Source organism: Rhinolophus ferrumequinum, chromosome 25 (assembly GCF_004115265.2).
Source record: "Rhinolophus ferrumequinum isolate MPI-CBG mRhiFer1 chromosome 25, mRhiFer1_v1.p, whole genome shotgun sequence".
Classification (NCBI taxonomy): domain Eukaryota; kingdom Metazoa; phylum Chordata; class Mammalia; order Chiroptera; family Rhinolophidae; genus Rhinolophus; species Rhinolophus ferrumequinum.
In genome coordinates, this window is record NC_046308.1 from 19932698 (window position 1) to 19945259 (window position 12562).

Here is a 12562-nt window from a genome sequence, read left to right on the forward strand (position 1 = left end):
ACCAGATCAACTGCCTGAGAAGGAAGCTATGACGCAGAGCCCCAGGGCCAGCCCCTGGGGGGTCACAACCCTGAGTTTGCCAGTGGGTGTGTGGGGGCCCTGGCTGTCGGCAATGGGCAGGCTTAGGAACATTCACCCATTACCCAGGAATGGGTGGCAGGTTTGGCCTGTGCTTCTGAGATGTGGGAAGGAAGTGGGGCTGCCGCTTATGGAGGTGGGAGATTCGAGATGCAGGTGGGGGCATCCGGAGCTCTGGTCAGTGTGAGAAGCCATCTGAGTAGAGGTGTCTAGTGGGCAGCTGGAGGGCATGGCTGTGGTTCTGGGGCAAGGCTGGGCAGGAGCCTGACTGATGCCATGAGATGGAAATGAGGTGCAGTGAGGAGGCTGAGCCCTAGGGCCCTGTGACCAAAGGAACCACAGAAATGAGGAAGAGTAGATATGGGAAAGTTGATGGTGGGGTGTCCTAGCAAAGAGACAGCAATCAGGGGTGCCCACTGCTGCGAGAGGATGGGTGGAGGCGCTGGGGGCCCCCACATGGGTGGGCAGAACTCACTGCACTGCAGCAGGGCCTGGAGCAGGTCACCGACCTGGACTCCCACACTAGAGCCGACCTGGCCAGGAAGCAGGGCCCAACTCTGCCCCTTGGTTAAAAGGGCTTCCTCACTCTGGGCCTCTTCAGTGTAACCGGGCACAGTAGACATGGCCCTTTGCTAGCGAGCAGGAGGTGAACTAGAAAACGGGCATGGAAGCCCTTGTAGAGAGTAACACCCTCACTTTCTCAGCCCTCAGCGCAGCCTGTCGCAGGTACCGTGACATCCTGGAGGCATAGGCTCTGTCATCAGCCCCCTTTCACAGCCCACAAGTCAGGCAGAGCGATGCCCCAGCCCTCGTCTCATAAGCATACTGGGTTGGGGCGGGCCCAGCACAGCTGCGCAGGCTGCACCCACTCACACTTTTGGTTTTACACCTGCAGCACTGTCCTTCCTGGGGCCTGCCATGGGTCTGTAGCCCCCAGAGGAGCAGCCAGGCCTGCTGTCAGGGCCACAGAGCCATTCATACTGGGCATAGGGCAGGCTGTCCCCCTGATGGTTGGGGAGCAGGACTGGACCCGTGTCCAGCAGATGCTCATGTCCTGTGGGTTTGGTCTCAGGTGAGCCACCACCCTCCAGCAGCTGCGCACTACGTGTTCTCTAAAAATGGCTGGAGCCTCTGGCAGGAGATCACCATCTCCAGCAAGTTCCGGGGAAAATACCTCTCCATCATGCCACTAGGTGAGCTGGGATCCTAGGGCAGAAAGACCTGGATAAGGGGGAGGGTTTGGCCAACCCAGAAGCCAGCTTGGGGCCTCCGGGGTGACATTAATCTCCCTGCAGGTATGTTCCCTGCCCCCCACCAGACTTCCTGGATGCTACCCTGGCCTTGTGTCCCTCCCCAGTCTGCATGAATGCTGCTTTTGGTTCTCAGGACCCTGGGACTGTGGGCTGGCAGGCTGGCTGGGGGCCAACATGGCGGGCCATGACCTCTGACCCTGTATCTGGCCTCCAGGTGCCATCCACTTAGAATTCCAGGCCAGTGGGAATCACTATGTGTGGAGGAAAAGCACCTCGACTGTGCATAACATCATCGTGGGCAAGCTCTGGATTGACCAGGTCAGGGGGAGCCCTCATGGAGGGAGGCGTGTGGCCCGGGGATAGGCTGCTGATCAGGACCCTCCTTCACCAGACAGGGGACATTGAGATTGTGAATCATAAGACCAAGGACCGGTGCCAGCTGAAGTTCTTGCCCTACAGCTACTTCTCCAAAGAGGTGGCCCGGAAGGTAAGCAAAGTCACCTCGCAGAGTCTTGGGGGCCCCAGAAAGAGGGGCCTGTACCTATGCTGGTTCTGCCAATGTCCACAGGTGACAGGCGTGGTGAGTGATAGCCAGGGCAAAGCCCAGTACGTGCTGTCAGGCTCGTGGGATGAACAGATGGAGTGCTCCAAGATTGTGCAAAGCGGCCCCAGCAGCCCCAGCTTGGATGGGAAGCAGAAGACAGTGTACCAGACGCTGCCAGCCAAGCTGCTCTGGAAGAAGTACCCGCTGCCGTGAGTGGGGCTGCAAGGGGCCTCTGAGAGCAGCAGGGCAGGGAAAAGAACAGGCAAGGAGAGGAAGAGAAGGAGGCAAGTGGGCAGTGGACTGGCAGGGGACCCTGCCTGACCAGACAGGAAGCGAGCAGTAGGCACGGGGGTCAGAGGGTTAGGTCCACACATGGGCAGAAAGCAGAGTTGTGTAGCTGATATCCCAGTGTGGGAGCCAGACACACAACTGTAAATAAGTGATATTATCTGGTGGTAGCAAGTCCTATACAGAGACTTTAAACAGCCTAATGGGACAGAGTCCCCATAGAAATGAAAACCAAGAAACAGAAAACTACAAAAAGTGGCATAGCAGACTCTAAAGACAGCAAAACAGAAATTCTACAAAGGAAAAATAAAATAACTGAAATCAAGAACTCCGTGGGAAGGTTTAATGGAATCCATTAACCGAATACAGGTCAGAAGAAATATTCAAAAGGTTCAGGTAAAGAGCCAAAACCTGGAAAAAAGAAGAAGCTAGAGTGGGAAGGCCTACCCCCTAGGGGTCCAGAGGAGTCCCTGAAGAGTGTGACGGAGCCGTGGGAGCCGGAGAGTCCAGAACCTCGGTCAGCTCCCCTGAGCATCCCTACACACGTCCAGTTTGAGAGCGGGATCTACTCTGGAAGGAGAGAGACCATATCTGAAGAGGAAACCAGAGAATTTTCCACACCTAAATCTATACAGTGAAACTGTTGAAACTAAACCAAAAAGAAAATATTAAGCAGCCAGATTTTAAAAAGACATTACTTCCCAAGGAACAGCAGACTGATAGCTGTTACCTCATCGGCAATAATGAGGGCTTGAAGACAGTCAGATGAGCTCTTCCTTGTGCAGAGAGACTTAACTGCCAGCCTAGAATTACATACTCATCGAGAACGTCTTTACAGAGTGAAGGTAACAGACATTTTCAGACACAAACTCATTTTGCCACAAGCAGACCTGCACTAAAGGATATACCACTGATAGAAGGAAACTGATCCCAGATGGAAGATCTAAAATGTGTGAATGAATGAAGAACAGAAACTTATGTGACGCTAAGTGAACAGTGAATAAACACAAATCATAATGCAGGGTTTAAAATCTAAGCATAAAATGCAACTCTGCGATCACATAAGTCAGAAGAGGGATAAACGGGAGGAAATTTCTTGAAGGCTTTCATGTTACCCCAGAGGAGGTGTCAAGATGCACATTAACTTTTGAGTGTATGAAGTATGCATATTGTAATTCCTAGAGTAACCACTGGAATAATATGTTTAATAGGAGTCCCTGTAGGAAAGGAAAGAAGTAAAAATGGAGAGGGGAAATAGTTAAAAGAAATAATAGAGAGGAATTTCCCAAAATAAAAAAATATGAAAGAACTCTGGTTGAAAGGGCCAGTAGAGTTCCGGAGACAAGAGATAAAGAAAAACTTTTTCCTAGACTACACTATAGTGAAAATTAAGAATACCAAGGAGAAAATTCTAATAGCTCCCAGAGAGGAGTGCAAGATTTCAGTCAAAATTGACATCAGATTTTTCAACAGCCAATGTTAGAGTAATATTTCCAAAGTAATAAAGAAAATTAAATTAGAAGGTAAAACTTTCTATCCAGCCAAGCTATCATTCAAATATGAGGGCATGATAAAAATATGTCCTTAGGGAACAGCCTCAGAGGGTTTGCCACACAAAAACCCACAGTGAAAACGGTATTGGACACAGTCCTTTAAAAGGGGGGGAAAAATCCAGAAGGTGCTGCAATAGATACCAAAAAAAAAAAAAAGGAAATATTCCCATAATAATCCAGAATTAAGTATAGATAATGTTAACATGACGGGACTTGGGGAAATAAAGAAGGACACCAAGGGATATGAAGGAATACTAAATTCATATTAGAAGACACAGATGTTTTTTAATAGTAATAAGAGATGAAAAAGAAAGAGTAGTACAAATAAAAACAGTAAACTAACACAATAGAAATATGTCCAAGAATAACTATAAATAGATGAAACTCACCAGTTAAAATGCAAAATACTGACTGATAGGATTTTAAAAAATCCAGATACATTCACCTTCTAAGAGATATCCAGAACATTAAAATGTGCAAAGATTGAAAGTAAAAGATAAACATATCATGAAAATACTAACCAAAAAAGCTATAATAGCTGTATTAATATCAAGTAAAATAGACTTTAAGACAAAAGTATTATTAGGGATGGAAGAGTTGCTATATGATAAAAGGTTGAGTTCTTCAAGAAGATATAATAGTTTTAAACATTATACACATAATGAAACAGCCTCAAAAATATACAAAGCACATATTGTTACTAAAGGGAGAGATTAATAAATCCCTTGCCACAGTGGGAGACTGACAGATTTCAATACACCCCTCTCACATGTTGATTGGTCAAATGGGGAAAAACAAACAGCAAGGATATGAAGAATATTGAAATAACAGAGGATATGTACAAAATTATGGCTGCAACAGAGAACATACCTTTTACTCAAGCACACATGGAATGCATGCAAAAATCAATCAGTTGTTACACTAAACCCTAAAGAAAACCTTAACAAATTTACAAACGGTAGCATACAGACCACAATCTATGATAATACCAGTTAGAAGTTATGAAAAAGATGACAAAAAGTCCCCATATATTTGGGGGGGGGGGAAATTGAGTTGCTAAATAAATCATGGGTAAAATAATAAATTAGAATGGAAATTTAAAAATACGTAGAACTGAATGAGAATGAAACGATAACAAAACTGGCTGGATACAACAAAGGCAATGCTTGAAAAGAAATGCATTGCCTTAAATAGCTATATAAGCTCATTAATTTTGAGGGCTTTTTTCTGAGTTTCCATTCTAAGAAATTACAGAAAGTTCACATATAAACCCAGTGAAAGAAGAAAATATATTTTAAAAATAAGAGCAGAGATTAATAAAATAGAAAAAAGTAAAATGAAGAAGTTTCAAAAGATGAAAGTTGATTCAGAGGGAAAAAAACTGAGAAACTACTGGCAAGACTGATCAAGAAAAATATAGAAATAAATATTAATGAAAAGAATTTCATATGACATGTAAAGTATAAAGAGACAATTAAAATCTAAATGGGAAGGACAAATTGTTAAAATATAACTTATAAGAACTGAGTCTAGAAGAAATCAAAAGCATAAATAGTCCTGTAATTTAAAACACTGAAGCAGTAGTTTAAAAATTCCCACAAGGAAAACACAAAATCCAAATAATGTTATAGATGAATTCTGCCAAATTTTCAAGAAACATATTATCCCAATTTTATATAAAATCTTACCTAAAAAAAGAAGAAATATTCTGTCTTATACTGTGAGGCCAGGATAACCCTGATACCAAACCAGACTAAAAGAGTAGTAGGAAAATAAAAGTTCTACCCAATTTCACTCAGAAATATATAGGCAAATTTCCAAAACAAAACATGAAAAAATCCACTAGTGTATAAAAAAGATAACATTCTTCAATCATGTTGAATTTATCCTGAGTATGCAAAGATGATTTTATATTAGAAATCCATAAATTAATTCATCACAATAACAGATCTCCAGAGACTCAGAAAAAGCATCTTAGGTGCCTCAATATAAGATTCATATGCAAGTCAGTTGCATTTCTACACACTAAAAGAAAACAACTAGAAAATATAATTCAAGAGAAAACACCAATAATCCTATCAGAGAACATCAAGGACCTTGTAATAAATTGTATAATACATTTTTTTCAAGACCTATATAGAGAAAATTATAAAACTTTAATGAGCTGTCAAAGAGCTAAATAAATGGAGAAAGATACCATGTTCATGGATATGAAGACTTAGTATTATAAAAATGTCATGATCTAAAGAGTCAGTAAGTAGATCAAATAAAAATCCCAATAGTGATTTGTATGGGACTTGATATTATGATTTTAAAATTTATACTTAAGAATAAAGGGCGAAGATATTTCTAAAGAACAACAGAGAAAAGAGGACTTGCTCTACTAGATATCGGGACTTATTTTGAAGCTATAGTGAAACAGAATAGTGAGAAATAGACCCATGGATGAATGTATGTATCTTCGGTATGTAACAAATGTGACATATCAGATCATGTGGAAAGGTAGCACTGTTCACTACAAGGATCTAGAATAGATGTTCATCCATATGGAAAAAGATTAACTGAATCTCTCCTTTACATTATAACAAAAATTGAGTCCAAGTAAAGGTCTTACAATAAGTATTGTTTCACTTGCTGTTAAACAGTAAGTTAAACTCTTAAGTAGAAAATATAGATGAATATCTTTTAGACCTTAAGGAAATAATACATCTTAAATAAGACACAAAAAAGCATTGATGCATTCAACTATATTAAAAAAAAATACTTTTGTTCATTAAAAGAAATTTTTCTCATTAAAAGACGATTTTAAAAAGTGAAAAGAAAATATATAAATTTGGAGAAGGTAATCACAATACTTACACCTGACAAATGATTAGAATCAAAATACATAAAAAGTATTTTACCACAATTTAAAAAAATTAATTAAAAAAATACATAAAGAAATTTAATCAATAAATAAAGCAAAAACTAGCCAGGGCAAAAGTGCAACAGTCATTAATTAATAAGAATTTCACAGAAGAAACATCTATGACCAGTCGTCATATGAAAATAATCAACATATTGGTAACCAGGAAAATGCAAATCAAAATCACAATGAAAAACCATTTTACCCTCATTGATTCAAAAAAAATGAAAAAGTCGGGCCGGCCCAGTGGCTCAGGCGGTTAGAGCTCCATGCTCCTAACTCCGAAGGCTGCCGGTTCGATTCCCATATGGGCCAGTGGGCTCTCAACCACAAGGTTGCCAGTTCAATTCCTCGACTCCCGCAAGGGATGGTGGGCTCCGCCCCCTGCAACTAAGATTGAACACAGCACCTTGAGCTGAGCTGCCGCTGAGCTCTCGGATAGCTCAGTTGGTTGGAGTGCATCCTCTCAACCACAAGGTTGCCGGTTCGACTCCCACAGGTGATGGTGGGCTGTGCCCCCTGCAACTAGCAACGGCAACTGGACCTGGAGCTGAGCTGCGCCCTCCACAACTAAGACTGAAAGGACAACAACTTGAAGCTGAACAGCACCCTCCACAACTAAGATTGAAAGGACAACAACTTGACTTGGAAAAAAGGCCTGGAAGTACACACTGTTCCCCAATAAAGTCCTGTTCCCCTTCCCCAATAAAATCTAAAAAAAAAAAAAAGATATTAAAAAAAAAAAGAAAAAGTCAAGTATTGAAGATGATGTGGAGCCACAATATTTCTTATGCATCACTGGTGAGGGTGTGAACTGGCTCAGCCATGTGGAAAAGCAGGTCAGCCTTACCTCCTAAAGAAGAACATCACAGACTCTACAACCCAGCAACTCTACTTCTAGCTGTGTATTCAAGAGAAATTTCTGCAAATGTACCACAGGAAACATGCATAAGATTACTACACAGCAAAATCTTAGAAACAACCCAGACTTGCTGGATGAGTAACTGGTATATTCACAGGAGAGAATATTATACAGTAGGTGAAACAAATGAACCACAGTAACATACAACAATATAAATTTACACAATATAAAATTAAGTTAAAAAAAAGCAAGTCCCATATAAGGTTAAATACACCATGATATTCTTTTAATACAATTAAAATTGAGTATGTAAAATACATGTATACTAATACACACATACGCACACTTAAGAACTGTTTAAAGATGCAATAAAATTATATTAAAAGGAAAGCAAGAGACTGATGAACCCAGGAGTCTTGCTGATGGCTACCTGAGAAGGGGAAGGCTTGGTGAATTTTCCATATTGTTAGATGTAGGTTTCATCAGGATTATACCTTTTGCTTAGGGTGGCAAGGTTGCATTAATACAGGCAGGCCATGCAAGGACCAATAAAGAAAGGGTGTCATGTACCAAGGACTAGGATTAATCCACAACTGTGCATCTGAGGTCCAAAAAAGAACCAAAAGAAAAAAAAAAAGATTTAAATCCAACATCTCAATAATTACATTAAGTGCTCCCATTATAGGCATAAGATTTCAGACAAGTTTTAAAAATCCAACTTTATGTGGTTTACAAGAGATACGTCTTAAGAAAACAAAGACAGATTGGAATAAAAGGATAGGAAAAGATATTTCCATAGAAATATCAAATAAAAGCTGCTGTAGCCATATTTATATCACAAAAACAGATTTTAAAACAAAAATTAAGATAATGATAAAGGTTCAATTCACCAGGGAGATGAGTTTTAAATTTGTACCCTGTTACCTAATAACATAGCCTCAAAATATATACAGCAAAAGTTGGTACAATATAATAAGGAAAAACGGACTAATTTACAACCAAAGTGGGAAATTTTAACATATCTCTCTTAGCAATGGATAGAAGAAGAAGAAAAATTTTTTTAGTCAGGAGGATAAGTTTGAACGGTAGAACCCACCACAGTTGTATAACACTGCACTGAAGAACCGTAGAAAACCCATTTTCTTCAATTACATGGAGCATTTGCAAAAATTGACCATGTATTGGGTCAAAAGCAAATTTCAAAGAACTGAAGTGATATCATATCTGACTCCAAAGCAATTATGCTAGAAACAAAGATGATTAGATAAATCCCTATATGTTTATAAATTTAAGAAATTTACTTCCAACTAATCCATAGGTCAAAGAAGGCATAATGAAAGAAAATATAACTGTATGAAAATGAAAGTAATACATATCAAAAACAGTGGGATTCATCTATTGCAGAACTTGGGAGTGAAAGGTAGCCTTAAAATGTACATATTAGCCAAGAAGAAAAGCTGAAAAAGAAGGTAAACACCATTTCAAGAAGTTAGAAAAAGAACAGCAAAATAAACTCTAACAAAGTCAGAGGAAAACTATAATATAAAAGCAAAATCAATAAAGCAGAAAAACCTAAAACAGGATCAACAAAACTTCACCTTCCAGCAATGAAGAAAATGGACAAACCTCTGACCTGACAATTGACAACAGAGAAGACACATATAACCAACATCCCGGATGCAAACAGTGAGGTTGCTATGTCACCAACATTACAGCAATAATAATGAGGATATTATGAAACAACTTTACACTGATAAATTTGAAAAAGTGGACTTAAATGGGCCAATTCCCAGAGAAGTAGCAAAACAGACGCAGATGAGTGGAACGAGCACAGCAGGTGCTAGGAGCGGGGAAGAAAGAGCAGTTCGATGAAGCAGCTGGGTTTTGCGGGCTCGTGGTGGGGTGGACACTAGGCGAGGGGAGTTCGGGCCGGGGCAGAGGGCGTCCTGGGGGCTCAGGGCGGGCAGGCATGGGGGATGGCTCACCCCAGGACCCCTGCAGGGAGAACGCGGAGAACATGTACTATTTCTCGGAGCTCGCCCTGACCCTCAACGAGCACGAGGAGGGCGTGGCGCCCACCGACAGCCGCCTGCGGCCCGACCAGCGGCTGATGGAGAAGGGGCACTGGGACGAGGCCAACACGGAGAAGCAGCGGCTGGAGGAGAAGCAGCGTGTGTCGCGGCGCCGGCGGCTGGAGGCCTGCTCACGGGGCTGCGGCTCTGAGGACGGTGAGGCAGGGCAGGGAGGAGGGGTCCCCGGGCTGGTGGGGGGCCTGGGAGTGGGTTCCCATGGGCGGGGAAGGAAGCAGCCCGCCCACCTGCCCGTTGTGCCCACCCAGCAGAGAAGGAGGCCGACACGTACATGCCGCTGTGGTTCGAGAAGAGGCTGGACCCGCTGACGGGGGAGATGGCCTGCGTGTACAAGGGCGGTTACTGGGAGGCCAAGGAGAAGCAGGAGTGGCACATGTGCCCCAACATCTTCTGAGCGTCATTCACTCGTGCAAATACAGGCGCCTGCACAGCCCGGGCCACCTTGTACTGAATGCACTCAATTTAGTACTTAACGGCTATCCCACCCCACCTTTTGCCTTTCCTTTCCTTTTTTTTTTTTTTTAATAACACTTTTTTGGGGGCTTCCACCTTGAAAGGAGGAAGTGCTGACCCGGGTTCTCCCCAGCCCCCAGGTGCCCCGGGTCACTCACGCCCCTTAGTAACCGGACTTGGGCCCCATCCAGATCCCAATTTCCAGTTAATTACCACAACTCAGGCAGGCTGGCCCCCCACCTTGGACTGCCCTGGTCACCAGCCCCACCTAGGGAGGAACTGGCCCCTCCTAGGAAGCCACTTTTGACTTTTATAGAAAAATGATCTCCATTTCTTTCCAGCCAAGATGTTTAGTAAATATTTTTAGTATAGCACTTAGCAGACAACTTTCTAAGTGTGCTTTCTTGCCAGAGAAATGCCCTGGCAAGAGCCCCTTCTTTTTAAGACATCAGGAAGCCAGACAGACCCTTTGAGTCCAGAGCATTTTGTAGCTGAACATAGCTAGGCCGCCCCTCAGGAGCCTGGCTGGACCCCACAGAGAAAGGACTGGGAGGGGCCACTGGGCCCAGGAGAACTCAAGTCTCTGGAGTTACAGCCACCGTGGGAAGGGGCACTGAGGAGCCCCCACGTAGATTGGAGGGCTGCCCCCCAGCTCCAAAGAGGCCAGGAAGAGCTGGGGGCAGGGCCTCAGGTGCTTCCCGCCCCAGAACCAGGCCCCAAATCAGCAATAAGAACTAACCCTCAGCTCAGCCTGGGCTCGTGCCATGGGCACCAGAGACCCAGTGTGGCAAGGTTGCTTCAGGCACCTCCGGTGTACCCCATCTCAGCACCCCCTGAACTCTTTATTTGCCTGATTTATATGTATACTATATAAATATATATAAAATAGCTATTTTGCTTAAATTTCTATGGTATGTGGAAGTGAACAAATGATGAAGACAGGGCGCTCCTGTCTGAGTTTCGCCCTCCTGTCAGCTATGCCCTACCCTCTCCTCGGACACCCTTCCAACGGCTTCTGCCAACAGTGGGGGACTGGGCTACTGTGGCCGCTGTCCCAGACCCTTACAACCCTTATTCCAACCCCTCCCACTTCGGTTTGGTCCTGAATATTCATCACAGGGTTTTTCTTTCTACTCCAGGACTGGGTTTGTTTTTATAAGAAAAAAAGTGAAAACACCAACGTATGAAATGCCTTAGGGTGCCCACTCAAGAGAGTCAGGGTGGGCAGGCGGCCCCACTGGGCCTGCAGCAGAGCTGTGCAATGTACTTCTTCTCAACACTGTCTGTGGTGAGCACCTTCTGACCGGTAATAAAAACCTTGGATTTGGAGTTTTCCATGGTTCTGCTCCTGAATCTGTGACTAGGTGGAGCAGGGCTGATACAGGAGAACAGGTGACAGCCCACGAGGTGGCATGGGGGAGGAGCGTGGAGCTTTATTCTCCTGAGTGCCAGAAGCAGGCAGTGGAAGGTTGGTCTAGATGAGGAGGAGTAAGGTTTTAGAAGACCTCACTCCTGATGAGATGGGGTCTGGGCCAAGAAGGGGTGTTTTAGAAAAATGTGTAAGGGCTAAGTCAGCACCTAGGGGTAGGGGTCACAGCTTTACCTGTGGCTGTCTGGGTCCAAGTTAAGGCACCCACCACCCTCTTCAAGGGAAGGCCCGCCCTGGTGAGTTACACGGTTGCTTGACAACCATGACCTAGTCACTTCTGTTGCCTGGGTTGCCAAGTAACCTGGATCACTAGCTACCAGGACATGGCCAAGAATGGCTGGTCTGGCCCAGTGGGTCCTCTTCTCACTGCCCTGCTTCCAAATGAGAGGATGGAGTGGGACTGGGCACCATAGGGGCTCTAACCAGATGTCCTGACACCCCAGTGTTGTGGGATCCAAGGCTACCCCCACACAACTTCCCAGGGCCTTGCTTTCCCATCTGGGTGGAGGCAGATAGTGGTGAGTCCTGGCACAGGGGCTGGACGGCCAGCTCTCACTGGATAGAAGGGCAGGGGTGATGTAGGCAATCCCTGGATGGACCTGACCCAGGGGCAGTGGAGGGGGTGTGCCAGGGGAGGAGATGGGCTGCATGCAGAAAGCCCAGCGGTGACAAAGGCCAGTCCACTGAGGCAAAGTGAGGAATCAGCCAGCCCGAAGTGGAGCCAGGCAGAGCTCTGAACAGAGAGTGACATCAGGTTGACCTTCTGGAAATCACTGACCTGCATGACACAAGATCGACCTACACTCAGTGGTCTAGCCACCAGCCATCACCGAATAGAAAATGTAATGGAAAGATTCTGTAACATATGACGTTGGACAATTAAGTTCGTGAACAATTCCTAGAAAAAGTGCTACATACCTCATTGCTGAATATCACTACAGTCACCTTCGAAGGACTCCCCTTGGGAAGCTGTGCACCGACACCAGCGCCTAATCCACCCTTCAAAGCAATTTTGGAACTCTTTTTCTGGAATGGCTATCAGAGCTGTTGTTGTATTACCCTTGATGCCCTGAATGTCATCAAAATATCTTCCTTTTAATATTTCCT

At 44.2% G+C, this 12562-nt stretch overlaps 1 protein-coding gene across 6 annotated transcripts in view; it reads left to right on the forward strand.

Moving 5' to 3' along the window:
* The window catches only part of OSBP2 (oxysterol binding protein 2), a 159192-nt gene extending 147831 nt beyond the window's left edge, over nt 1-11361 (forward strand). For 4 of the 6 annotated variants that reach the window (XM_033098269.1, XM_033098271.1, XM_033098274.1 and 1 more), the window contains 6 exons: nt 1151-1271; nt 1546-1649; nt 1723-1818; nt 1900-2084; nt 9485-9711; nt 9822-11361. In XM_033098269.1, coding sequence (XP_032954160.1) covers nt 1151-1271; nt 1546-1649; nt 1723-1818; nt 1900-2084; nt 9485-9711; nt 9822-9967 — 879 coding nt within the window. In that variant the 3' untranslated portion in view covers nt 9968-11361. The remainder of the gene's footprint in view (nt 1-1150; nt 1272-1545; nt 1650-1722; nt 1819-1899; nt 2085-9484; nt 9712-9821) is intronic. The other 2 variants (XM_033098270.1, XM_033098272.1) reach the window with 1 other exon arrangement.
* Nucleotides 11362-12562: the final 1201 nt, after the last annotated feature.